Here is a 27,827-nt window from a genome sequence, read left to right as displayed (position 1 = left end):
GTTAAGTGTCATTCATGCTGTTTGTGGTTGACCGTGGTGGCTGATAGGGGAGCTGCTGTTAATATATCAGCAAAACACACAGGATCACAGCCTCCACACACAATGGAAAGATGGAGAGACAACAGCTACAAGCAACTGAATTAAAGATTAAAGGCATCATTTCTAAAATAGGTTACTGCATGATTTTTCTCTTACTCTAATCCGCGCATGAGATGATCAAACATAAGCATGCTCACATAGCCTGAAAATTTGGCTGTGTTGAGTTTTTTTTATGACATTTTTATGACATTTTATCATAATTTTAAGTAAAAAATAGTCTGGTCTGCATGAGTTTAAAATAATACAAAGACATATTGATGTAATGTGACCCATTTATAAAATTCCCATAACTCCCAAAATGATATTTCCAGAAATTCCATAACCGGGGGGAACAAGAGTGATGTGGCTTCAAAAATCCTACTCAAGGGGGTTTATTTGATTTTGGGCATGGCCTGATTTAATCTAGTGGAGCTGACACTGGTAATACAAAGGAGTGTGAGTGTTTGAACAGATAAGCGGGGCTATCGCTGCTGTATCTGCTGTTGGATTGAGGATAGGCAGCTGTTTACCTAAGAGGCAAACCAGTAGATGTGGGCTCTTATGGGGGTTATATAAACACCCACGCATGCTCCCACAAAGACAAGTGTGTGACGAAAGATCTGCCCTCACATTCAGCCAACCCATCGCTACCGCTCCCAGATATTCCAACAGTGTAACAAAGAGCAGCGGGGAAGAAAAGACGGAAAAGACAGGAAAACAGAAAATGACTGCAGGGAGGATGGGTGCCCTCAGAAGAATAGTTAAAACCAGATGAAGAGAAGAGTGGAGGCGGGTTGGAGAGAGGACTGCAGAAAGAAAAAGGTTGAATGCAGGGCAGAGGATATAACTTGGGGATGTGGACAGAGGAATGTGGAATCATAGGCAGGGAGTGGTGACGAGTAAGAACAACGAAAAGATTCATCATCGGAACAGGAAGCGCTCCATCTGAGTATTTATCTCTTAACAAGGCAATACAGCCAAATTCAATGGAATTTCCTCAATTTTGAAGGGAATTACTGGCAATGCTTACGGTTCTCTGGAAAAACATGATAGGACAAGCAGCAGGATTCAAATATCAACAACAGAGGGTCCAATGTTTCCAAATAAACTACCCAAGTTACTGTTAACTTCTGCTGACATGTCTCTCTAATGAAAGAAATCGTGTAGTAAACAATGATGATATACAAAATCAAAGAAACAATAGTACCAGCCATCCATTTTCTATACCCGCTTAATCCGATGGTCGGGTCGCAGGGAAACAAGAGTACGTTAAGGTTAATAAACAGTTCAATTTCAAGAGTGGGAAGTTTGAAAAATGTGTACAAAGTGTCTGACAACGTTAGTCTCCCAGAAATATGTTGTTGCAATATTATTCAAAGTGCCTTCCCTCACTAAAAGGCCATAAGCTGGTGCATCTCAATGCTGCCAACTGCTTTTTCTTTTGTTGTCATATCTGGATAAAAGCAGGGAATATGGCCAACATCACTCTCACACAAAGAACAAATTGTTCAGTAGGAATCAGCTCTGGAGAGGCACTTTGTGTTTTTTTTTATCAAGAGATTATTTAGGAGAGAAACAAAGACAGAGATGTTGTCATTTTGCTCTCAGGCTCCTCTGCCCCCTCCACTTCCTCCACTCTATTGTCCGGATACCTGAAAGGTCGCTCATCTTACTCCTGACCTGTTACTTCTGGGGTTAAAGGTTAATGGCATTAGGAAGCAGATGGTTGGTCATTGACTAACTTGTTGATAATATGGTTACTTTTTGACCGGTTAGGAATGAGGAGGGCAACTTGAAAGACTATTGGAGGTCAAATGTTGCTTTCTAAGGGTGCATCTGTGCATGTGCGGTGAGGAAGCGGCGGGGTGGCGTGAGGACAGTTGGCAGTCTGTTGTCGGGGCCACCACTGTAATCTGCCTGGCAACTGGTATTTTTTTCGCTTGTGTTTGTCAGAACCCCGCCCTTCACGGAGGTAGGCTGAATAATTAATCTTGTCATGTTATGTCTCGTCATGTGGAGAGTCATTAAATTATAACGAAGACCCCATTACACACACACACACATAGCAGCAGGCAATGGTCAGACGTGTTTGTGTACCCTGGGTATTTAACTATTGATGACCCTTTTGAGAACGAGGTCACCAAGAAAGGTGGGTGTGTGTGTTCTAGTCAACACCACTTCTGCGGACCCAAACTTCTAGACTGCCAAATGTAGTCAAAAGTATCCAGTTTTCATCCTAAACTAATGAGATTCTTTGGGGCTTATCAAAGCAAACACTCTGTTTCTGGGAAATGAGGTATGGATAGATTTATGCATCATAGCTTTATTTAGTCACTATTCCTCCAGTTCTCACTCCGTTCTGTGCTTTTTGGCATGTCTCCTTCGTCTGCTGGTGTTTTTTCTTTAAGATGAGGGCACCAGGGGGAGATGCGGTGAGCTCTGCACAAGACATTCATTTTTCATTTTACTTCCTTGATCCCAGTCTCTTTCTTTGTCCATTACACTTCTCATCCCCCCACGTCAACCCCCTGTTCTTCTGTATGAAGATGTTGACAGTGGGAACTGGTTCCAGCTGGCCGCTTTCCTGGTGTGTGATGTGTGTGCACGCAAAGGTTTGACAGTAATCCTCAAAACCACCTTTGGTCAAAGTCTCCCACTTGGCACAGATGTTACCGATTGGAACCGATTGAAAAATTACGGTGCGTGTTTGTATTATGCATAAGCATGAAAACAAAGCTAGCATGTTTGTGTAGTTATGTGGGTTTGTGACACAGAGGGTTGAGGGAGCACACTGAAATGCTGTGTGGGCTGCTTTTTCTTGCCCAGGTTATTTGATGAGTGCGTGTGCGTGACAGATTTAGCACAATCTCCCAATTCTTCTCAGTAACACATAGCGCGTTTAGCACCGGAGCTGTTGGGACTTTCCTCACAGACACTGACAGATGACAGTGTGTGTTTTTAATGGGAATTTGTTTGCGCACACATGAGTGTCTATGCTACAAAAAATACACTGTGAGCCTGTCTCTATGAGTCTGTGAGTGTGTGAGATATGCCATTCCTAAGCGTGTTAGCGACTCATCAAGTAATGGGGTGCATATGCGAGTAGTGTGACTTCAGTTAACAAGTCACATGGGTGTCAAATTGAAAATGTGTTGGTGTGCAAAGAAAATTAGTCAAAAAAAGAAAAAAGAAAAAATCACAGAGACATCTGCGCACATACAAAGCCTGATCATTGATGTAACTCTGGTGATGATAAAGTGTGGGTGTTTTTATCCTCCAATAGCTCTTTCATTTGTACTTCTTCTGCCCTCTGTATGTCTGAATGTCTTTCTATCAAATACCTTATACAAATACTACAAATCTGGACACACATCCGGACAATAACGACAAAGGGCTCCCTCCCAAAAACAAATAGGATGAGGTAAGAACTCCCAAGCTGCTCCTGTCATTCATGGGTGATTAATATCTGAAGCAAAGGCACACTTATGGCTCAAACTTTCCCAAACACACACACATATATAAAGTACATTACTGATGCAAGCACAATTCATAAGCCACATTAGTGTAAATCTCACTGTTAAATGACAATTAAAAGAACCAAATCCCAGTCATTACAAGACCCCCTGAAGAGAACTGAGCTTCAACCACTTAAGGCTCTTTGGGGGGCTTAGGACAGCCTATCTGGGGGTTTGTACAACATGACTGGTGGATTAGCAGTCACGGAAGATTCAACCGCAGCCCACAGGGAATGGCGGAGACCTGGCTGATGAGGGGAGTGAAGAGTAGAGTGGACTCTCCAGTTTCATTGTCAAAACAAAAGACTGATATTAGGTCATGGCTACAAATGTTTTTGTGTGAGATTTGTCAAATAAGCACCAGCCCTGAACTCTATCCATTCATCAAGATCTACAAAGATAATTTTTTCTGAAATCAAAGCTAGCTTTTTCTCATTCATGCAACCAATCCTTGTGGATTTTGAAAAACTATCACGCATGGAGTCCATACTGTATTTGGCGTGTTTAATCATATCTACATTTTTGTGGAGATTATGCCATTTCCAATTGGAAAAAGTACCAGACACTACTTCCCGGCATTATTTTGGTTTGGAGCAATATTCACAAACTCTTCAGTCAGCTGAGGCAAGAGTAGATTCCACACAGTGTTTATTGTCAAAGGGTTATTATCGAGTGTCAAACTGCCTTGTGTCAAACTTGTTCCTTTTAAAAACCACACTTTAAAAATGTGCAATCCTGTATTGATATTTCATCTTCCTAAAAGCTAAAAAAAAAAAAGATTTTTCAAAGCAGTCACCATAATGCCTGTAATATCCATCCCAAATGCAGGCTGATGCATCTGTCTGAATCCATGTCTGAATGTGTCCAAATAGTTTTTTTTTATGCTCAGACAGATTAGAGGACTCAAATTACAAAGTACAGACAGATAGACACACACTATATACATATGCACACTCATGCACATCTCCAGACAGAAAGATCAGCCAGAGGTTATATGAAGGAGGGGGGGTCAGGGGATTGTCTGGTTGTGTGTATGTAAGGAATTGGTACATCTGGGGGCTCTAATAAATTACACAGATGTTGACTTTTAAGTCAAATCCACATTTGTTCAATAATCTCCACATCAAATACCACCCACTGGCCCCACCCAAACCAATCATTGGCACACACAGAAGGGTGGGGGGTCCCAGTCTGAACGGGTTAAGTGTATGTGGATTATTAATCCCCTCCTTTTTCCACTCTGTTTTTTTTGCGCTCGAAATCCACAGAGACCCTAAGCCAGGAATGAGGAAAAGAGTTGTAATCCCCTGGAGACAGGTGGTCGCATCCTGACAGCCTAAACTTTATACACTGCGCATTAATGCACATGTGTACACACAAGCAAAGGAAGACGGATACAGCGAGACTTAATTTAAGCAGTCAACACGACCAATTTCCATAACTAGTGTTGCTATGAATCTCTCACACACAGATTTGCTCAATTCCCACCTGGCATGACTCCAAGGGTCTCACAACCCCAGGTGTGTGTTTATATGTATGCGTATGTTCGTCTGAGAGAGAGAGAGATGATGAATTACTAGTGCAGATAAGGGCACATAGAGGACTCCATTGTTCTTGTTTGTCAGGTCCCCCCCTCCTTCCCTTTTCTGCCTCTCTTTCTTCCTCCCTCCCATTCCCTCTTTCTATAACTCATGACTGGGGTCATGACTCAGGTTCATAAATGGTCCTAGAAGGGAAAATTCTGCTTCAGGAATGTTGCATCAATTGATATGCCTCCTTTATTAACACAACAGTGTTCTTGTTGGGTTATATTCCATGATAGCAGCAGAAATTTGGTGTAAAAGGGGCCCTGTAGCTGCAAGTTCAAATCCTAGTTGGAAGCTAACTAAATCAATTTCATTTTAATCCATGCTTGTGTATGTGTGTGACCTGGTTTTAGACTTGTTTTTCAAAATGTAATTGAATGTGCAGAAGGTATGTGAATGAAGGGGTGCATAGAAAAGCCTACCTTGTGGTTCTTGCCGTGACGGTACACCATCCAGTCTTCTCCATTGGTGCTGACCTCCAATTTGTAGGTGGTGATGTAGTAATACTTCTGAGTCTCCTTGGATATGGCCCCTTGGGTGGCTATCCCTGTCAAAACTTTGAGGAAATGAAGGTCGACCTGAAAAAGAAGAGGAGATTATGAAAAACATCTCGTATTGGATTGAAATGTAGTTTTCCTAAACTGTACAGAACATACACCAAAGTCAGACCAGTTGCTCCGTCTAACTGTTACACAGACGGCAGGGGAAGGACGTAGGCTGAGGGCTTCGGCTGAGAAACCTTAGGTGGTGGCTCTTTTAGTATGTGTGTATGTGCACTGTCATGTGTGTAACGTGAGGTAGGCTGGAGGTAAAGATCAATGGCGTAGTGTTCGAATACATTCCAGGAGAGCACCTTCATCAATCACAGGTTTCTCGCTGCTCTCCTTGTTTCTGTATGCATGCGAATGCGTGTGTCTGTGTGTTTGAGACAGGAAAGATTGAGAGTGCAGAAGCACTTCCTTATCATCAGTTCACAGTTCCTCGATTTCCTTCACATGTGTGTGTGTGTGTGTGTGTGTGTGTGTGTGTCCTGCTATACTCCTCTATATACAATATTGTGTCTTTTCCTCTATCCTTGCATCACTGAGACGAAATATATTGTCCCCTGCAAGTGAAAGTGGTCTTTAAGGTCACTTCACAGTTGGAATTATAATGACTTCTTTTTTTTTTTTTTATCAGAACTGTCTGTGATTAAACTGGGTTACACTTGTCTCTTCAGATTTTCTCCATATTAAATCTTTCCCATGATGATTTAATCCTGTATATAAGATACCTGTATATACTCCCTATTGCTGTCCTCTGAAGGTGTCCAGGCATTGTCATCATTGTTGAGGCGGGCCTGACGTGGTGACCAGCGGTTATCGTAGAAGCTTGTGGAGGCCGTGATTTGCTCATCACTGATCTTGCCCGACTCCATGCCAAGCGCCGTGCTACAGTGGAACGCTTATGGGAAGAGGAGGGAGATTGAGACAGCAATGTTAACCGGAAATTACCACAAGAACGAAATTAAAAAGGAAGGAAATTTGAATCTAATGAATGGTAGAGGTAGGAAGTTTTTCCAAAAAGGCGAAGAAAAGCTCTCAGCAGAATATTGTAATTTGTAGATAGAGTGGAAAAAGTAAATATAGCCACAGAAAGAGCAGACAAAAAGAAATATAGCCCAACAGGTGAGCAGAGGTAAATTGAGGTGAAGTTAATTTATGTTCTAAAAGAAAGTCTGCTTCTGAGAATCGTGCTCTCTTCGGAGGGAGTAAAATAAACTGAGAGGGGTTAGAAAGAGCATTGAGACTGAAATAGCATAAAAATAGGCAAAGCTGAAAAGACTGAGAGGGTGAGAGGAGAGAGAGATGAAGAAAGACAGATAAGCGTCAGCAGAGATGACGGAGAAAATTGTTGAAAGAGAAGAAAATAGAGATGGGAATAAAAGCAGAAAAACAAATCTGCGCGGAGATAATTTGCACACGCAAACACGCTTTCCAAAAGTTATCTTGCACTCACAGTCTGTGACTTCTCTGTGTGTCATGTTGTAGCGCACGGAGAAGCCATCCTTGGCCACTGCCATGTCGGTGTGGAAGGAGAGGGACAGCAGGCCAGAGGACGACTGGATCTCTGGAGGGATCTTTGTCCCACAGTATCGGCCAATCAGAGGAGACGCTGCAGACAAAATAAAAGGGATTGAGACATGTATTTATGTTTATTTGCTTCCATCAGCTTTCAGCTTAATATTGCAACAATAATCTTATTTAAAAAAACGTGATTAAACAGCAACGGGAGGGTGCTGGTGCTGTTGTTTTGGAAAACTGAGCAGTATTTGCATGAATTTCATGTTTTTGCTATATGATGCTAATCATAAAAAAACAGCTTTGGGAATGAACATTGTGTTTTTCCTTATTCAATAGAAATAAAAGGATTGCAGTCCTTCAGGACAGGTTTCCGGTGGCCACGCTGCTTCAGTAAGTGTTGTCTAATGAGTCACAGCATGCCTCCCCTAATCTCTCTACTTCCCATCATTCCAAACTCTCCCTTTACTTTCCTGTTCATCCCTCCATCTGTCATGTGTGTCTCAGCCAGGGCTCAGCAGGGGAACTGGAATCCCTGCTTTCCTGCAAGCTGCACTGGGATGAGCTGCAGACAACTACACATACACTTGCACACAAACATGGAGGATTAAACTAGTCTCAAGACAGCCCCCCTGCCAGACACCAAATTCTTCACCCTTCCATCGCGTCTTCTACCCCTCTTATGTGCCTGAGGACTCAGCTCGCTGGAACTGGGTTACACTTTAATTTGCTCCTAATTCACAACTTTGAATGGTATAAATTGTTTTCAGCTTTCAAAGCCACCAAATTCAAGGTTATAATTGGAATTTTAAATCCGCTTGAATCCCTTTTTAGCAACTGAAAATGGAATAATTAGAGCAAATTCGTTGTTCCCAGCGTCACGCTCTGAAAAAAAGGGGCAAAAGAGAAGAAAAGGAACCCAGCAAGCGAGAGGTGAGAAATGAAACGCTCACCACCTTTAATGTGGGTTTCATCAGCACCATAGCGACCAACATTACCCTATGGCGGTCACTTTTAAAGCCCTTGATAACATCCTAAAATGTTTTTTCCTGATCTCGGCTTTTGCAACGCTTGGCTCCTCCTATTGGATTCAAACAGATATTCATCGTGGCCGTCACTCTCACTCGCCTGGGGAGGAAGGAAGTGCTAGGTGATAAGGAGGGAGGGCAGAAGGGATAGGAAGGGGGTGATGAAGGGTGTTATTATGGAGAGGGAAGAGGGCCATGGGAAAGGACTGCTCCTATGAGTGTTGAAGCACTTTCAGCTCCGTGTGAAAAAAAATGTTTCGTCTATGTAATGTAATAGAAAGTAAGGCCAGGCTGCTTACATCAAAGAAAGTGATGGCAGCTCAGGAAATTGAAGGCTGGCATGCAAATTTATGTGTAGGAATGTGGGGTTGCTTGATTGTGTGAGCTCTGTGTACATTTTCAAAGCATGTGTGTGTCCACGCATCTTCACAAGCAAGGTTTCTATCCAGTATGCTTATGTTGAGATGAGCCCCATTGTGTCCCCTCACCTTGTGGAAGACCATCCCAGACGTCCAGCCAGTCGTACTTGCAGTCACCTTCACCCACCAGCAGGGGGTCGTTCTCGAGATCAAAGGTCAGGAAGGTGAGGGTGATGTCCATGTGGGGCGGGGCGATGATCATGTAGGAGCACTCCAGATTATGAGGGTATTTGTCTGGGAACCCTGGAGACTCAATCATGCTGGACGTGCTGGTGAAATTGCGGAAGCAGAACTCCGACCCTAAGAGGATGCAAGAATACGAGGAAATTTAATAAATATCGGTCACATTAGGACAGAGGCAAAACCAATCGATCACACAGTGGTATCTAATCTAACTTGCAGACGGTGTTTTAGAGAGTCGTTCGTCACTGACAGCCTGCTGGAATATACATTAGCTGTGAGGTGAGACACACAAAGCACAAGTTTATGATTACAAATAGAGGAGAAAATACACAGCGAGAGAATGCTAAAGAGGGTGTTGCATCAAGCGTTATGAGTAGCCTCAGAGCTCTCCGTGTGAGTTGTCTCTCTTACATTACTCTGCTGCAACCAATGAATAAGTGCTGCTGCCATTTTTGACACAAATCACCTATAATTTCAAAGATATGCTCAAGATTCCAGAAGAAATCCACTATGCACCATTTTCTGGCTTGCCCAGACAAAACTCCCCCCTCTCATAACATCACACTTTGAGTGATGTATACTTTAACGTTAGGCTAAAAAGATTAGCCTCAGACTTTTTTGCATTCATTCAAAACAAAGGTTCTTTAACACAATCTGGTGCTTGTTCTTACTGGCACTGGTGTGTGTCTCTCCTTACACTCACACTCGTACACACACCACAAAACTTGTGTAATGGTTCTAAGTGGGCCCTTTGCGGCAGCTCCCGATTAGCTATGTAGATTTATGCGCCCTGGGCGGCTCACCTTGAGCGGTAGCAGCTGTGTGGCTCAGATCATCTACCCATCAGCCACTGCTCTGCGCCCCACTGGGGAGCCTGAGTCACGGCCGAGTGTTTATGGACCAGCACTTCAATGAGGGTGTGAGAGAGCTGACAGTCCAGCACATGCACTCACACACAAAATAGACGAAGGACTTGCTCAAATGTCACACACACAGTCTCATTCACAAACTGGGGCTATTTTCTGTCTGTCTGATCACTCTCCCCTCAAATATAACAGTTGGCTCTGGTTATTTGTACGTCTTTATATTCCTCTATTTTTATGCTTGCCAGGAGGACAAATATCTTCATGAGATAATGTTGCTTAGAGACAAGACTTCTCTTTGATCTTGGTCAACTGTTAGTAATGCCTGCAATAGTGACCTTTCCACACCAACTGATGGAGCTTGATTCATTACTTGTCATGCATGTATTACATGCACTTTAATTATTGGACATTTTAGCATATCTCCCAATGAAATTACTGACAGGATTAATACATTTTCTTTTGCATTTTCATTTGAAAAAAGAGACAAAAATGAGTCCGTTCTTGTGGTACTTTCCCACCGTTGACTATATTGAAAAGCAGATGAAGAGGTCAAGTTAAAGAGGCTCATGGGAGAAGAATCTGGGGGATTTAAAACATGGGAAAGCAGTGTTGCATCCTTCCACACTGCACCGTCTCTGAGTACTGCCAGCCTGTGCTTGATAACCAGAATCATATTAATGAAAGCAGCGTTTAAGGAGCGCAGACATGTTAACTGAACCTTCCAGCAGCAGAGCATTCCTCCGAGGCACCAGTCCTTATTATCAGACAGCCTTGTAAAAGCAGAGGGGTCGACTGGCTGCTCCGGCCCTCCCCTGTCTACACTTGGTTAATGGTGGAGAACTGACCCCAATCAGTACAGAGTCAGAGAGAAACAACTCAGGAGATGCACACTGTGTCTCTTTTGCTTTGTAATTCAACACCTTCTTTGTATTCAGTTTTTGGTTTTTATCTCATATTTCTTTCCTCCCCTTTGATGCAAATACCATATTTTTTTCATTCGGTGACAGATTTGTGCGCGTGTATTCACACTTTCACAGTGTCGTTATCGCTTTGGCATACACCACATGTGAGCATCACAAATGTTTGAATCTTCCCCCACATGTTAAAAGCAGCATTAAACCTTTTGTATAGACTCCAACGCACACACTGTAACATCAAAACACCCGTGGATCATCTGCCTTTGTTCCAGAAACCTTGCTACCAACACACGCATGTTGAAATATGATGAGAATTTACAGCAATATACAGGCCATATCTCCCAATCCCTTTAACGACAGACCTCACTTCTCTGTGTTCAGTGTGTTTGTGTGTGCAGTTAGTGTATCAGTGAGCAGCATGAACTCTACATGTATATGTAATGTGAATATTTTGAAACAGTAAATTAACTATACCATATGTAATGGGAGCACATGCCATTCGGTGGGCACATTTTGTGTCTGCCTTTTATTATTCTCCCCACATGTGTGTTTGTGGCTGGTGGCATGTGTGCTCCAAAGTGTGTGTGAGACCCAGTAACACACTGCCCTTGTTTCTTACTGGGCCGCAGTGCAGAAAAAAAAATCTCAATCTCAGCACAGCTTGACTCCATTGCCTCCGAGCACACCACTCTGTGTGTAGACAGTCCTTTACGCTTAGTGTGCACGAACATGTCGCCTCACACATTCTCACATGTCAGGCCTGTGTGCGTGCATGTGTTTCCGTAGTTGCTAGTTAAGCTGTTGCTCTGTTATTGTATGCATGAAAACCTTCGCTTTTCGTTAGTGCTGATCAGTTCACAGTATATGAACACGCTAAAAACAAGTCCCTATTCCGACCTCCCTCTGTCTTTCCTTGACCCGTGTCGCATGCACATGCATGCTTGCGGTACTCAGGCCTCTGGTTGGTGCTTGATTGCACCATGAGCTGCCATTTGGCAAGAGCTGTCTCCTGGCTATGAGTGGGAGGTCATGGTGTGAGCGCGAGTGTGTCAGTGGGACGCGGGGGGGCAAGAGGGTGAGTTGCTGGGTAGAAACCACTCGACTCTTGCACATGAGTGCCTCATCCAGCAGCAGATCCACATGTTGTGTCAGGGTAACCCCCGTCCCTACTCATCTTTCTGTCTAATTCCCCCCCTCCTCGTTCTTTTGCTTCTCAGCGACATGCAGAGTCTGTGTTCATTCACACAAACTGTCACGTATGCCATCATCTCCCTCAGTCCTTGGCACGCAACTCTTGCTGAGGGCTCACCTCTGCGTTTGCGAGCGTCTGCTGCACATCAAAACTGCCTCACCGCGAGCTCGCCACCTGCCTCTCTCTGTCTGACATACATCCACTGCTCATACACAGACACATGCACGAGGAGCTCAATTCAGGGTTTCATTGAGGGAAATCTCTCGAGGAATGCGAGTAGGGGTGTGTGCATGCATGCATACATGTGCAACAGAAGGGGCGTGCTGCACATGGGGGTTTAGGGTGGAGAATCCACAAAATAAAAAAACAAAACAACAACAGGCCCAAAAACAAGAATGCTTCTTCATAGTCAAGTTTTATGACTATAAGTGCAATGAAAATACCAAAAGTGCAAATGCCAAAAAAGCCTCCTGCTGTTTGTGATCAAAGGGAACAGATTTTCTTTATCACTAATCAGTTTTAAACTACTCTTTGCCCTCAGCTTATTTCCTTACGGTTCTAATCCACCTTTGCTGGTAAATAACTAGAGCATCATTTCAGCAGTTGGGTGAGTTGGAAGTTTCAGAGATAAATACAACATTGCAATAACTCATAGTAACAGCCATGACTGACGTGAGGATCGCCATCCAATCAACAAGATAGCATCAGTTATACACATGGAGCCTGTGTTATGACTGGCGCTTGGGTGGGGGTCCTGCCTTCGGCTCTGCTCCCATTGCGACCCTGCATACGCTGCGGTCAGTAGCGGTCATGCAGAGGAACCGACGCCCTTAGGTGCTCTCTGCCCCTGTCTTAACTCAGGATTGGCTGGGATGTAACATGCCCCTGTTGTGTTAGTGGTGGGCTTTAGGGAATGGGGAAAAGGGGGCTTCTTTGGCAAGTCTTCCCCCTGTAGCCGTGGTAACAGCATCAGCAGCACGTGACCGTGTGTATGTTAAAATGTCTGAGGGGCGAGTGGGGTGGAGGTGGGGGGGGGGCGGGTCGGGGCTGTTAGTCTGGGAAGGATAAAGGGTTAAGCATGCATGAGTAGGACCAAAGTAGGCCACAACAATAAGGGGGAGGGGGCAGTGTGTGCACTTTCACTGTACAGCAGCATTAAGGCAAACATGTACTGTGTGTGTGTGTCTTAGGGCGGTTTGGGGAGATAGACGAGAGGATGTTGTTTTGGGGCACCCACCCTGGCTCCCCTCAGGAGACACACTGATGGGCGGCGCGCCATCCAGGGTAGATACAGTGTCATAGGTCGACTCCTGATCCTCCTTGCTGGAAGTAATTAGCTTTAACTGCACTGTATCCCCTTTACACATGCACACACACTTTCACACATGTGTTCGTACACCTCAACATAAACAGATAGCTTGTCCAACTCAAAATCCCCTGGAGTAGTTACAGTCATTGCTTATGTAACAGGGTTGAATGAACAAAACAAAAACAAGCCCCACTATCATTAGTTCATAATACAGGGAACACCACACACACACACACACACACACACACAGTAAAAACTAGACACACACAGTCTGACTTCTAGACGCAGCGTGGTGATGCTAGCCTGGGCTGTCTGTTTAACATGGGAAGGAAGCTGAACAGACACACACACATCTCCCAGCTGTGTGCTCAGATATTTATCTCTGGACGCACCCTTTAAAAACACATACAGACCCATAAACACAACCCTCTCACTGTACACACGTGTTGACTTTTAAAGAACCAAAATACCGCACATCAGTAGAAGTAACGTTCATCCAAATGAAAGTGCACCAATCAAAATCCTTTGACATAATGGTTATGAAATTACTCGTTCGAGGGTAAATAAACTAATCTCAGCCAGGATCTCTGTGCACCCGTCAGAAGTTGTAAGCTGCTCAGTGGAAACCCCTGACCTGGGCCTGCCACAGTAAGACAAACAGCTATGATGAGAGAGCATGCAGGCAGTGGAAGAGCCGTAATTAACAGTTGGCCTCAATCAGGCATCCTGAATACATTTTCGTTCTCTGACTTACTCATTCTTTGTCAGTCTGGCTCCCTTCACCCCAATCATTTTCCCACTGTGCCTGTCTCTCTGCTTTTTTATCTGTCTCTCACACACAAACACAACATGTGCATCTATCATTCCACATCCTCACACACACACTGAATCTCACACAACAGGCTGAGTGGAACCGCCCACACACGCAGGCAGCACACACCTACATGCGTTCGCACAGTGACACAACCTCTTACACCCCCCCCGAATTTATACCAAGATCTTATTAAAGCTATGGCAACCGCATCCCTCTTCCACCAGCCTTCAATCCGTCTGTGTGTGTCTGTGTGTGAGATGGATCCAATCTATGCTATTACATTGTCAGGGTTCGAGCTGGTGGCCTTGGTAACGGAGCTGATCGTCAAATCTGGGTCATATTCGTTTGACACAAACAAGAGATATTTTTCCTAAGGTAGGAGGTGATAACCCGTGATAAGAGGAATGCTTATTTCCGTCTTTTTTCTGCAGTGGGTCTCAGTTTCATCACTTTTACCATTAATTTCTGTTTTTTAAAACCAATATTAAATTATCGAGGTGCAACCTAAAATGTTGCAACTGTTGTAGAGGCAATCAGCTGGTAACTTGAACATAAATCTTGCTGCCCGAAGCGCCAGTGGACCATTTCACCTCCTCTACTTCTACTGCAACGACTACGCACACACACACACACACACAACCCACGCACCAAAACAAATATACTCCAACCTTGCCTGCAAAGTGCACTTCACCCCATGCACTTTGCCAACTTTAAAAAAAATTCCATTTCGGCACAAACTCATCCCCATCAATCTCCTCGCTTCAGCCTCTACCCATAAACCTTTAACCTTAAAGCCAACTCCGAGTTGCCTTGGAGCTCTTTCCATCATCCCACCACAACCTCCCACAACCACCCCTCCTCCTCTCCCAAGAGGAAGTGGATCCTGCTCCAATAAAACAGGCATTCCTAATCATGCTCTCTGGCGACATAATGGTACTTCAGTAGTTTTGCCTTCTCTCACTTTATAAGTTTGTTTACATGCCAGGCTGCCTCTGCGGATGGAAATTGCTGTGAGAGTGCTGGGGTGAGTGATTACAGGTTTTGGGCCATTAACACAGGGGCAGAGAGGTAGCGCAAAGACAAAATCATTAACTCCAGAATTAATGTGCAACAGAGCCTCATATTGGATCAGAATGCAGAGAATTGTCTGAAACGTGTTTCCCACGGCAATCTTTAAATACTTTTCGATGTCTAAATCAAAGGGAATCCCCGACTGAAGTGGGAACAAATAATAAATCACTGAAAGATTGTGCAACTTTTTGTGTTGTGTTTTGTTCTTAATTGATTTTATGACTGTATGATTCTGGATAGCATTCACTCTCTCATTTAATGCTCCCATTGAAGTCTCCTCACCTGTTCTGAAGATCTCGTAGCGCAGAGAGAAGCCCGCCCCCTGATGGGCATAGTCGGAAACAAATCTGATCTGGAGCGAGGGTCCAGATGAAACGATTGGTGCGGGGGCGATGTTGCTGCAGTGTCGACCCAGAACATCAGCCGTATTGGAGGTCCCATCACGAATCTCTATGAAGTCATATCTGATTCACAAAAACAAAGATGAAGGACACATCATTTCTTCTTGCATGAAGATATTTCCTTTAAAAAAAATTAAAAAAATTCCTTATGAGAAGAGTGTTCCCAGTGAGCCTAGTATTCAGTTTACTGCAGGAATAGAGAAAAAAGAAAGAAGAACAGAGGGGATAAACATAGATAGTTATGGGGTTATGCAAGCAGCTAAGCTAATAAAAACCAGACAGGTGTGGACCTTCAGAGTTCAGCCTCAGGATACAAGTGTCCACGCAAAGTGTTTAGGAGTGCAACACAGCACGAAAACACAAATAAATACATCTGGCACAGACTTGTGTTGTCTGCCCTCAGATGCATTCAATAAATGTAGCTCCTCTGACCCAGTTTTGCCTGGGACGACACACTCTGATCTCTTTGATGACAGCTTGGGGCGAACAATCCCCAAATTACTGAATATTGGATCACAGGAACGAAAAATGGAGGGAGGGCTGTATTTCAAACAGAACATATCTGAGCGACAGTCTGCTTTTTCCGGGGGTGAAGATGCAGACAAACAGACAGCTGGATGGATTCATTAATAAGACGTGTAAAAACAGACAGAGAGGCTCATGAAAAAATAAAGAGGTGAGGGTTGGTTGATGAAAGGTGACGACGTCCGCAACATCGGGAGCGAGGTGGGGATTAGAGAGCAAATTCAGGATAAATAAAGGTGAACACTCAATTTTTATTAGCTTCCACATACTTGCTCTTTCAGCTCATTATTGACCTTTGACAACTCAACTGACCCTGAATGATAAAAGCAAATTCTTGACTGTCAGGTCAGTGTGTGTGTGTGTGTCTGTTTAAGTGTGTGTGAGAAAGACAAAGGGGGGAGTCCACCTGGCTGATCCAGAATTAGCTCATAGCCTAGTGGGTCATTCATCTGATGTAACATGGTATAGACAGATCGAGGCAACACACAGTTGTGGTTGATGTTTCATTTTTTTTTTTTTGGATGATGGGGGGGGGGGGGTGTTGTCATGGAAAAGTTTAGAATTTTTTTTTTTTTTGCAGGGGTAACACTACATAAACAAACATTATTCTTTATTCTGCCCATATAATAAATGATAATCAACAACAAATGTTTACGCTGGTTGGTATGTCTGTAAGAAAGTGCAGTAAATCTGTATGTTTAAGTGCTTTTTACACCCTTTTAGAAAATTCAAATGACCTTTCCATGTTGCAAAGCAATTTGCTGGAAATTTTTCCACTTCTTCATTCAGACGACATAAAGGAAATTGCTCTACAATAACCTACTGTATCTACTGTAAGAGACGGTTGTTCTATGCATAACTTAAATAAATATAAATGATACCATAGCTTTGTTGATGTGATTTAGATGGGATCATCTCATGCTTGGTAACAGCAGGTTTTAGCAACGATAATTTTTGGTTGGGACAATACTTGACGATGTGGAAGTCTCTTTAATTTGTGTTTGTTGATAGCCTGGTGCTGAAGTACTGTTTAAAGCAAGTTTCCCAACAGTTTGTTTGACCGATGGTGCTCTTCTGACACACGCTGTCAAACTCAAGAGTAGTCTTCACTTTTCTATCTCTTCTTTTTTTCTAAAGCAGGTGTTTGTTATGGTGCTACGTGTCTACAATTTGCCACAAAATAAGCGTGTTGATGTCTTTTTTTACGTTTCACAGCAGTGGATAATTTCTTCGTAATTTCGGGCTTCACAATATTATCCCCGTTTCTCTCGACGAGTGTCTCTCGCGGCCACATGTTGTGCTTCCCGTGTAGCTGACTGCATCGCTGCAGGAGCGCTGCGACTACACCGAGGATGCCCCACCAAACAAACAGACATGGAAAATACACACGTCTGAATTAGTTCATGTGAAGAAGCTGTCAAATAACAACAGGATCGCTGTTGTCTCACTAATTAGCGTGATGGGCTGTTTGGTGGGGAAAAAGCATCACAGACGTCTCTTAGTTTTTAACTCAGCATCCTACTAATGTTTGAAACAAGAAAACACCTTTTTCTCGCTGCAGCTATAAAATGATAAGTATAAACACTGAGACATACCAGTCAGCTCAAGGCTATGGCTGTTTGTGGCATCTAAGTACTAAGACGGCTTTGGTACTGCCAGCTTGAAATAAAACCTAGATTAAGTAGAGTCACTAAGCCTCTTTTTTAGCCATCTTACTTCTCAGCGTATTGATTCCTATGCTGAGCATTCAAGCTAAGACTGCTGATCAAGGGATAATCCCACCACATTAATCTGGGTCATGTGGGTCAGAGTGGCATATGTACAGATTAGGATCAAAGCAAGAAATGGTTTCAATAAGCCTGTAATGTCACACTAGCGCCACACAAGCATCTAAGGAAACAGATGGATAAATTCAGCTTAATTAGATCATGGTTCAGATTAGGCACCTGTGATGAAGCAGTCTTGGAAAAACTTTGAGGATAAACCCATGGCAAATGAGTCCTGGTTTTACAGAGGCTTTTTTAAGCAAAAGCTAGGAGTTTTAAACACAAGGAGAATAGGTAAGGACTACAAATAGGGTTATCTTTGTTTCTGCGGGGTGAAATTCTTCTCATTGTCTGTTTTTTGGCAGTCAGTTAACTTTCTGGAGGTATAATTTAGTATGGCACTGGCGGAAAGTAAGGTCATTTACCTGTGCTCAAATGTAACAAACATATGGGTGCTTTTTTTGTGAGGTGATGGGTTTCAGTCTTTTTTGTTTGTTCCTCCAGCGTTTGATGGTTGAGCGCGAACAGCACTCATGCAAGTGAGTAAAGAAGCTGTCGTCCAATAGTATTATGCATGTCTTGCTTGTAATCCTGCATTACAGAGGCGATCGTAAAGGCTTTAGTGCCAAGCCCCCACAGTGAGTCTGGAGAGCCACTGCATCCCTGAGAGCACCTGCTTAGGGCTGTAACCGACACACACTTATGGAATACACACATTCGAAAATGTGCCAACAAACTCACACGTCCAAGACAGACATGTACACACACATGGAGATATAGGCAAACACAGTCGTGCACAAATACACTCAGTGCCGTATCACCAACACTGAGGATAAAAGGCCCGTGAAAGAGCTGAGAGCCTAATTAGGTTTTAATTGATTTTGGAGTGGGTCTCTATCCTTCTTTCTGTCTCCCTCTCTCCTGTCGTGGATTAGCGTCAGTGAGTGAGTGTTCCTCAGATGTGATTATTGACCTGTTCGCTCAGCCTCTCCCCAGGCTCTGATGAATACATGTATGAGGGCCTTACGTGTGAGAGCCCACTGTCTGCCTCTCTCAAACACACACTTGAACGCATTCCAGGACATTGCACACAAATCACTTGCACATGCGCACTCGCAGACTCGCACCCACGAAGACACGTATTAACATTAGCACTCACATATATGAGCAGACAGCCCCTATGCACATCCAGATTCCATTAGGGGGTTGTTTTGACCAAACTCCGCCTTTCTATCTGTCTGACACCCTCCATTCGCAGTCTGTCTGGCAGTCTGTCTGGGTCTGCATGACCAGCCCCTGTTTAGGGAGCCATAATAAGGCAGCAGTTTCACCCTCCCCAGTTTCCCCTTTAGGGAATAGCTGGAACAGAGGGAGAGGGGTTAAGGAAACTAAAAACCCTCAAGGGCCAGTAATTCTGCACTGGTCCAGACATGTCCTCTCTTCCTCTTCTCTCATATATCACTCCGCCCCTGCGTCAAAGCAACTAATTGCCTTTCACACCTTTGCTGTTTGCCGGCGACCAGGGACATTTCCTGCAGGCAGCAGCACCTAAATACAGCCAAACATAAATGCAGCGAGTACACACTGTATGGATGCATATTTTTACATGTCTAAGCCAGCTTTGGGGGCCTTATTGGCTCTGCTAGGGGTCATTCTCCATGCAATAAAAAAAAACAGTCAGTTGGGTCATCTGACTATAGTGAACAGTTACAGCTATATATTTAAACATATTTAATATAACCCCTCCAGCTGTTACCTTCTTTTATCTCCAGTGAAATCAGCAAAGGACCTCTCCTCTAAATACCTGTCTGCTAAAGATCTAGCTTGGGATATTATGTTTAATTTACTCTCATATAAAAAGGCTTAATAAATGCATAAAGCATTCAGTGGAAACTTTAAAATGACAAAAAAAAGATTAACTTAAATTTGTTGTTATGGTTGTCAAATTGATTTTGTTTATGCAGATAAGAGAGCAACAGCTGTTCTTGAATATGAGTAAAGCAAACTTGGCTGTGCTCAGACACTTGGGGCTTTCAGCTGAGTTGATTTTCCTCTCTGCTGCTCTGTGTGTTTCCCCCCTTCCATTTTCCACTCTTGGAGTGGAGAAACAGACAAAAATCCTAATCTGGAAAACAATAAGGAGTCATCTGTCACTTCTTTCATTTCCCTGTTGATGATTTACAGAAGCGAGATTTAAGTAAGGCAGAGAGCGCAGGGTCGACACACACCCAGATTTTCACATATCGAAGCACACACTCCACCACCCTCTCCTTCCACCCTCAAAGGGGACTCTAATAAACCGTAAGTGCCTCTGAAATATTAACTAGACACTGCGAGCAAAACCCAGCAGATCTGCAGGGCCTGCCATCTTCAATCTTGCCCCAAAACAAATAGCACTTCTCTTCCTCATCTCCTCATGCTTCACTGCCTTCCTCTGCTGTCCATCACACATTCATATTTACAGATGACTGGGGCCAAACCGCTGACCACAGACGGTCTAGGCTCAGCCCCAGACCATCTAAAGCGGCATCGATCTGAAACATCAGACTGTAACGGCCGTCGGTGCCGGCGCCGTGACCCCTGCTGCCCTGCTGGATGCATTTTAATTGAGCTCGAGCAACATATAAGTGTGATAAAACTTTTCTTGGATTCTTCAGCCGTTCATCCACACATTCAGACCAACCTCTCACAGCTGATGAAGTTCACATTGAGACGACAGCGCTGCAGCTGCAACAGGCTGGACTAATCATGCCGCTCCCGTACAGCTCTCTGTATTTCTTGTGGTGGACAAGAGCAATTGATCACAGCATGTATTTAAATATACAACTTGTTCCACACACTTATTTAATCATCATTCTGTGCTGCAGCTGCAGTGACTGCTGGACACTGACGACCATGATCTTGACCTAAACGTAGGCTGAGCGCCACATATTGACTGATCAGATCCTGAACAACTCCCTTTAGTCATGACCTATGGGAACTCATCTGTCTCTCATTTCACCCTGAACCATTCTTAATCATACTACTCCTTTTCTTCTTTACTATCTTTCCTTCTGGCTATTGCAGATCATCTATAGATTTCACATTACAAGTGGAATACAGACATTGATCCCACACCTCTCTACTCCCCTTGAGTATAAGTAAGAGGGTGATATCACACACAGAAACTCACACACACTCATGCAAACAAGAGTTATGTGTTGGTGACACCTCTCACTCTAAGCAGGCATGCCACAGACCAAGGGGATTTGCAGCTCTCTGTGTGTGTTTGTGCCTGCATGTCTGTCTGTGAAGTTATAACATTATATCATAAAATCTTCCCACCTCAGGCTGAGTTCAATAACAAATAACCAAATAAAAGTGAGAAAATAAAAGCCTCCAAGGTGGGAGAAATTGATCTTCTTGGATGAGTGCGTGTGTGCATGTGTCTTTGTGATTCTGCGAGTTACAGTGTTTAATTTGAGCGTGTAAAATTAAAACGGATCCTCCCCGGGCTACATAGAGGTAGGATGAAAAATAAAAACAACAAAGGAGAGGAGGAAAATGAAGCGAAAGAGAAAAGAGGTTGGAAAGAAACAGGAAAAATAAAGAGAAGGAGGGAGAATCGTCTCCACCTCGAGCCTCTCCTTCTCCCTTCCTCAGCAGCTCCTGGTATATCACTAGGTAGCATCCTGGGGCTCAGTGATGGCAGATTGCATTAGAGATATGGGCCTGATATTTCATCTAGCCTTTATTACATTTAGTTCGCATCAATCGGCTGGCAGCCTGGAGGTAAGAGCTATTTGGCACATGGCCGTACTCCCCCTGAAATGAAATCCTGAATTAAAGTGCCACCTCAGACATGAAGCGCCTGCACAAGGCTGCCGATTTGATTGCTGCAGTAGAGCCGCGGTTTGGCTACGTCCGAGTGCTGACTGCTTGAACCCGCTGAGGGAAAATCACCAGCTGGCTGGGGATATTAGCCAGAGTTCAGAGCCTTTGCCTGGGCTGACCAAGCACTTTTCTTGCTTTTATGAAGGTTTAAAGTGCCCAGGGAGGGGGTGTGATGGCCGATGAGCACTTTTACACTGACAGGTTGTATCCTTAAGTGTGTGTGTGTGTGTGTGAATGTGTTTCTAAGCGTATCCACCAGAAAACGCATGTTAATTTTCTATCTTTTTGACCATGCTGTCGTCTGTGTTTTTTTTCCTTCCATAATCAGCAGTCTACACCACATAAGTCTCCCATTTTCAGGTAACTCTGGTTTGCTCTCTCTAATCCCGGCTGTCACACAGATTTTCAGCCCCGACCGAGAAACTGAGACCTCCACCTCTGCACCTCTCTGACTCTCCTTGCCCCCAACGACATAAAAAGACCGTGAAAACATGCAAAAGTCTGCTCTCATCTCATTTCCTCACACTGACAAGACTAATAATATAGGCAAAAAAAAAAGAGGCTGCAACCTGTAACAGCGCTGCAGGGTTTGGATCAATTCAGGTAAAAAGCATACCACAGCATGGAGGCAGCAAGAATATCGAGCTGTAGTGCTTTGCTTTTTCCCCCACTTATTCTTGCAGCTATTTCAGTTTCTCAAAGGGAAATGCTTCTCCCATGCAGAACATTAGTGTTAAAGGTCATGCATATATAAATATTGGTGTGATTCCTTGTTTGTCTAATGGGCCTATAAAATGGGGCTTATCAGAGGCTAGATGGTTTGATGGATGGAGGAGAAGAGGTGAACAGAGAAGCTAATCTTACAAATTAACATGCTTGCAGAGTTACTCACATGGTGATGCCCACCCACACTCACTATGTCTCCCTGAAACACACACATGCACACAGCCTGCGTGGGAGTGTGTGTTAGAGGGTAGGCAGAGGCATCCATCCCTCCAGGCAAGTGTAAAAAGAAAAAAAATAAAGAAAAACTATCCCAATAAAACTGTCTGTGGAGAAGAGAAAAAAAGAGGGAGCATTTTTAAGTTTCTTTAAACTTCCTCCTCCCTCCCTGCATGCCTTGGGCTGTGAGAAGCTGCTTGACACACTGCTTATCAACAGCTGAGCCGTTCCTCTCACAGCCTCTAGTCCACTGTGCCGTGGCGTTTACACTGTGACGCTGGTGTTAAAGCTGAGTAACATATTGCAAAAGAGATAATTGTGCACCATCTAGTCTTTGACAAAAAAAGCCACAAAGCCCAGAGACACAAAGGGCAGAGACATCAAAATAACATTTCCAGTTCACTGCTGCAACGTGACACAACTGTGTGAAAAGAGCTGACAATCATTACAAAACCCTTTTACCAGAGCAGCTATTGATGCACTCATGAAAGTAACATTTTTCTTCAGTGAACAATGCAGCAACACCCATCTGGGATTATTAATTCTTGGATATACAGAGGAAAGTGAGGGGCTGGGAGGAGGAACAGAGAAATAAACGGTGGTGATAGGAAAAAACGTAATAGGTTTGTGAAATCTTGTCTTTGTTTATTTTAAAGACTAAATTGCGTCAAAATGGGCAGATATGAAACATTTTCCCTGACCTCATTGTATAAAACTGGATTAAACAAAGGAGACTGGGACTTATTTCTCCTTCCTTTGAGGTCAAAAACAATAGAAAACCATATGATTTGGCTTATTCATGTCGCTGAGAAAGGAAACTGACCAGCGCAGTTATATTCAGATAAAACAGCTGGGTCTCAGGGCCGCCTTCTACTTTTTCAACCCCTCCCTGTTTATCCTCTTTCTCTGCTTTGACCACCCAGTCAAAATCCACCACGACTCTTCTCTTTAATCCTGTTTGAGATCCTTCCCCCACTGAACTGCATTCCTAAATTCAAACATACAGATTTAAAATATAAATTGGCATTTGATTATCAGAAGCAGGGGGTTGCATATTTGCAATCTTGATGATGTCAGATAGCTTTAAAAAGAAAAAAAATCTACTTTTCTGTATATAACATATTTAAACAAAGATATCAGCAGCCACACAACAAACTTGTTGGCGTTCATCGTCAAATGAACATAGGAAATGAACACATGTACTAATTATGGATCTGTTTGAATAATTCTTGCCTATTTGCACCAAACAGACTGAAAACCATGTGATGTGGAAAAAGAAATGAGCAACATTTCCTTCTCTCTAAAATGCTGAGGTTTACTGTTGCATCTCCCGTGCCCTCGAGCAAGGAATTTAACCTGGTAACTGGCCTGAAGAGGCCTTCAAAAGGCCAAAGCTAAAAGAGAGGGGTTGTGCTCAACAGCATCCAGAATGAGATAAGTGCAATGGTGTGGAAGCAAAGTAGAAAGCTTATTATTAAACTTTCCTTCGCAACTGACCTGTTGTGATGAAAAACATGGAAATATTTCAACAACTTGGGATCAAGCTAAACCACCACCAGCAAATTATAATTTTATGCTTCAAAGGAGATTACTTATTTGAGAAACAAATGCTTTTGCAGCATGCTAACCAATACATAAACAAAAATCATCATCCAGCCAGAATAATTATACACAAAGGAATGTTGTCTGGGAAGTCTACCATAGTCTGATAAACAAACAGAAAAGTGGACTTCGGAGTTCTAACATGGCTTCATGTCTGATCTTACTTGCAGTCGAGCCTCTCGATCTCAAAGTGAGGGTTGAAGTTGAGGGAGATGCGCTGCGAGGGCTCGGGCGCTGTGATGGTCCAGTGGCAGTTCTGGTGAGGGGGGTACTCCAGAGGATAACCAGGGGAAGTGATGTAACCGGCCATGGTGGCATCAAAGACGCCTCCGCAATCTGCATTGTGGTGTGGACAAAAACAGAAGGAAGGAGGGCAGTTATTCAGTGTATTAAAGACAAAACACAGAGATTTTTGAAGCGCATCTACATTCTGTCATTCGCACGGCAGCTATAAGACAAAATAAATCCCCTGTAAATGTAAATGTGCACTCTGTGGAACTGCAGCTCAGGGCGGCGCTCCTTCATTTAACTTGTTTCTCTATATGAAGATGTGATGAGCAACAAATGAACTCTAAAACAAAGAAAGCAATTTAGGCTGTCAGTTCGGGGAAAATTGGAAAAACTTCTCTATTGTGGATTCTCAATGAGAGCGGGACCACATGGGTAAGCTATTAAAACAATAAAAGATCATTATTGTGCATTTGGTGAGCACACACATGCACACAAGCGGGGGAAACACACAGAGCCTTTTTTCACCCTCTTCCACACCCAGGCTCTTATCTCCCCGTTTCTCCCCATTGGGAGCGTTCCTCCAAGTGTAATTGTTGCTCCGGCAAGCCAATCTGCAAACATTAGGACACATTCCCTGATCCTATCACGCTCTCCCAGGAACAATAGCCTGCCAATAGCATCGCTCAGCAGGCTTAGACAGGAAGTGACACACAGACGGCCTGTCTAGCGGGGTGCTGAGGGTCACCCCGACTCTGTAATGAGAAGCTAACACTACAACAAAGCCCCCATTCTCTACTCACACCCTGACGGCTACAGCAGCTCTTGCGCTTTGCGTTATCTCTCACAAACACACAAAACACAAACTCACATGTACACATAAAAAGAAGAATACGGGTATTCTGTATGCACACATACGATAAGATGCCACATGTACTCTGCATCACGCACAGTGGTTCTTTTATTGCATTTTATTGTTATAGATTGAGCTAAACATATTCTCCATGACAACAGCAGGGGGTGGTTCAGCTCGCTGTATATGACAGCATGGATATGTGTGCATGTGTTTGCTAATGCTCCAGTGGGATCACTAAATGTAATGAACTTTATATTGAACTCAAAGAGCCTCCACAATATTGTAGCTGGTGTTTGATGGCCAGAAAAAGAAAACATTACACGGGGGGAAGGAAGCCTGCCACAAACTGAATCTTATGCTGTAGTTCCATTAAAAATGCAATACCTACCGTTAGACTTAACCACCCAGCCACTGCATTGACTCTCTTCTTGACATATATGGGTTGATATTTTTTCTTTTTTCTTTCAAAATTTCTGTGAAAGCTTCAATAGAGGAAGCGGAAAAAAAACAACAAAAAAAAAAAACAAAGCACCAAAGGCTTGAAGTGTAATAGACCCTTCAAGTGTTGACATTTCCACCGCCTATTGTGCTTAAAAGGCACACTTAAGATTCTCTGACATTTGATAGAACTGCGATGGCTTCCTTATTTTGTTACCGGAGAGGAGCAACGCCCACGCTCACATCAGCCACTCACAGCTGCCAGTGCGTGACTTCATCCACCCACAGATACGCATACAATCTATCGCAGAAATATACAACAGGCATGCAAGTTGAGCTACAACGCACACAGGATGGCACTCACACGCATGCATAAACACACACCCACCCACACTGCTGCTGCTGCATGTTCAAACGGCCGCCCACGCACGTGCACCTCTTTGAGGGCCTGTCAATCACAAGGGCCAGCAGAGATGGAAAAAATAGCTAACTGGATATGTTCAAAAAGATAGTAGGGATGGAAAAGAATGACTGAGACAGACAGAAAGCCACACACACACAGACATCTCTTTATCTGCTGTGACTGAGCAGACAGACAGTCATTGTTGAGAAGCCTATGGAGGGAACGGTGTGCAGGAGGCTATCGGCGGAGACTCGGCAGATTAAGCCCTTTGGGGAGAAATCCTGCAGCCTCAACACTTTTCCCCTGAGCTGCCCATTCAATGGCCTCCGAGGAGGATGAAGAGTCGGGTGGAGGGGAGAGGAGAGCTGGAGAGAAAGGGATTACGGTTGGGAGAAAAATAGAGGAGGAAGGGAAAGAGAATGAAAGCGCAGATGAGAGGAGAGGGAGATGAGTAAGGATGGGCCGAAAAGACTGAGGATAGAGGCGAGGGAAGGGGGGGAGATTGATCGGAAGGGGTGGAGGATGAGGGTGGTAGGCTGGGCGGGTGCGAGCTCATAGGTGGAAAGAGAGAAGGATGGTGGGGATGAGTGACAGGCGTGTAGAGAAAAAGGTGATGAGGAAGGGGAAATACAGAGAGTGAGGAATACAGGGAGAAAGATGCAACGTGTGTGCGGAGAGCACAACGTGCCTCATTAAGACATGCCTGCGATCCAGCGGCTCCCAGTAGACACTGACCCCACTGGGAAACCTCTATCAGTCAGTCAGCTCACACACACACACGTACTGGCAGCATGCATGTGTGGCGATGCAGCAACGAAACAAATCTACGCTAAAAGAGCTGCCGGTATCATGTGAGCGTTTTCTCCTTTTTTTCTCGACCAATGAGTATAAAAGATATGTATGAGTGTGTGCTAGAGTGTGTCGTGTTTTCGGTGGGAGCAGAACTTGTGGTGTTGGCTGACTAACAGAGGGGAAGCACTCAGGAGCTGCCAGAGAGTTTCATGAATTACACTGTCTCTTCTTGTAGAGAAGCCCATCTGTCTACACACTTGCACACACACATGCGCAAGTGCTGCATATGTCCCCTCCATGCAGGGACCACAACCCTATTACACAGGAACAATGACACCACTGTGTGAGTGTGTGTGTATACTGAATGCAAGGGTGTGTTTGCAGAAGCGTACTGTGTGGACACAATAAGAATTGAAATCCAGCAAAAAATACTATTAATGTATATATTTGCCTTTTAAAGCAGGCACAATCTATTCTTAGCAGCGATTGTATCAATTAAATAAGTGAAATCACACTCTTAATGTGTGTGTGCACATATTAGTCACTCCCAATCAAGTCAAACTCAGAGATGTCTTTGTACCAGCTGTGAGCGCCTTTATCTTCATTATCTGAGAAAATGTGCATATGTCTGCATGTCTTAGCTCCCATCCTCCGATGTGTGTGGAAGTGCACATCCATGCTCTCATTTCTATTAGCTGCCTTATCGGGGAAGCATGGCGTCACACTCTGGGATAAGCTGCGAGTGTGGGGAGAGGCGCTGATAAATCCCTCCATCATTCCTAGTGTCTTGTGCCCTTCCCATGACACCCCACCACCACCACCTTAATTAAAAAGTGCTATCACCCAGAGTGAGGGAATATGAGGGGAGAGTGGGCAGCACTCATCCATTCAGTCAAAGAGTTGGGGTTGACTGTCTGGCTGTTTTTAATCTCAGTCATTCCACAGTGGGCTGGGCCGAAAGAG

At 43.9% G+C, this 27,827-nt stretch overlaps 1 protein-coding gene across 2 annotated transcripts in view; it reads right to left on the bottom strand.

Moving 5' to 3' along the window:
• Window positions 1-27,827, bottom strand: part of nrp2a (neuropilin 2a) — a 57,698-nt gene that overhangs the window by 24,489 nt on the left and 5,382 nt on the right. For both annotated transcript variants that reach the window (XM_075477939.1, XM_075477940.1), the window contains exons 2-7: window positions 24,312-24,483; window positions 15,321-15,502; window positions 8,756-8,986; window positions 7,178-7,333; window positions 6,453-6,622; window positions 5,602-5,757 (exon numbers count right to left, since the gene is read on the bottom strand). In XM_075477939.1, the coding sequence (XP_075334054.1) occupies window positions 5,602-5,757; window positions 6,453-6,622; window positions 7,178-7,333; window positions 8,756-8,986; window positions 15,321-15,502; window positions 24,312-24,483 (1,067 nt within the window). The remainder of the gene's footprint in view (window positions 1-5,601; window positions 5,758-6,452; window positions 6,623-7,177; window positions 7,334-8,755; window positions 8,987-15,320; window positions 15,503-24,311; window positions 24,484-27,827) is intronic.

The sequence above is a fragment of the Odontesthes bonariensis genome, chromosome 11 (genome assembly GCF_027942865.1).
Source record: "Odontesthes bonariensis isolate fOdoBon6 chromosome 11, fOdoBon6.hap1, whole genome shotgun sequence".
In the NCBI taxonomy this organism is placed as follows: Eukaryota; Metazoa; Chordata; class Actinopteri; order Atheriniformes; family Atherinopsidae; genus Odontesthes; species Odontesthes bonariensis.
This window is presented reverse-complemented; position numbering and strand designations above follow the sequence as displayed.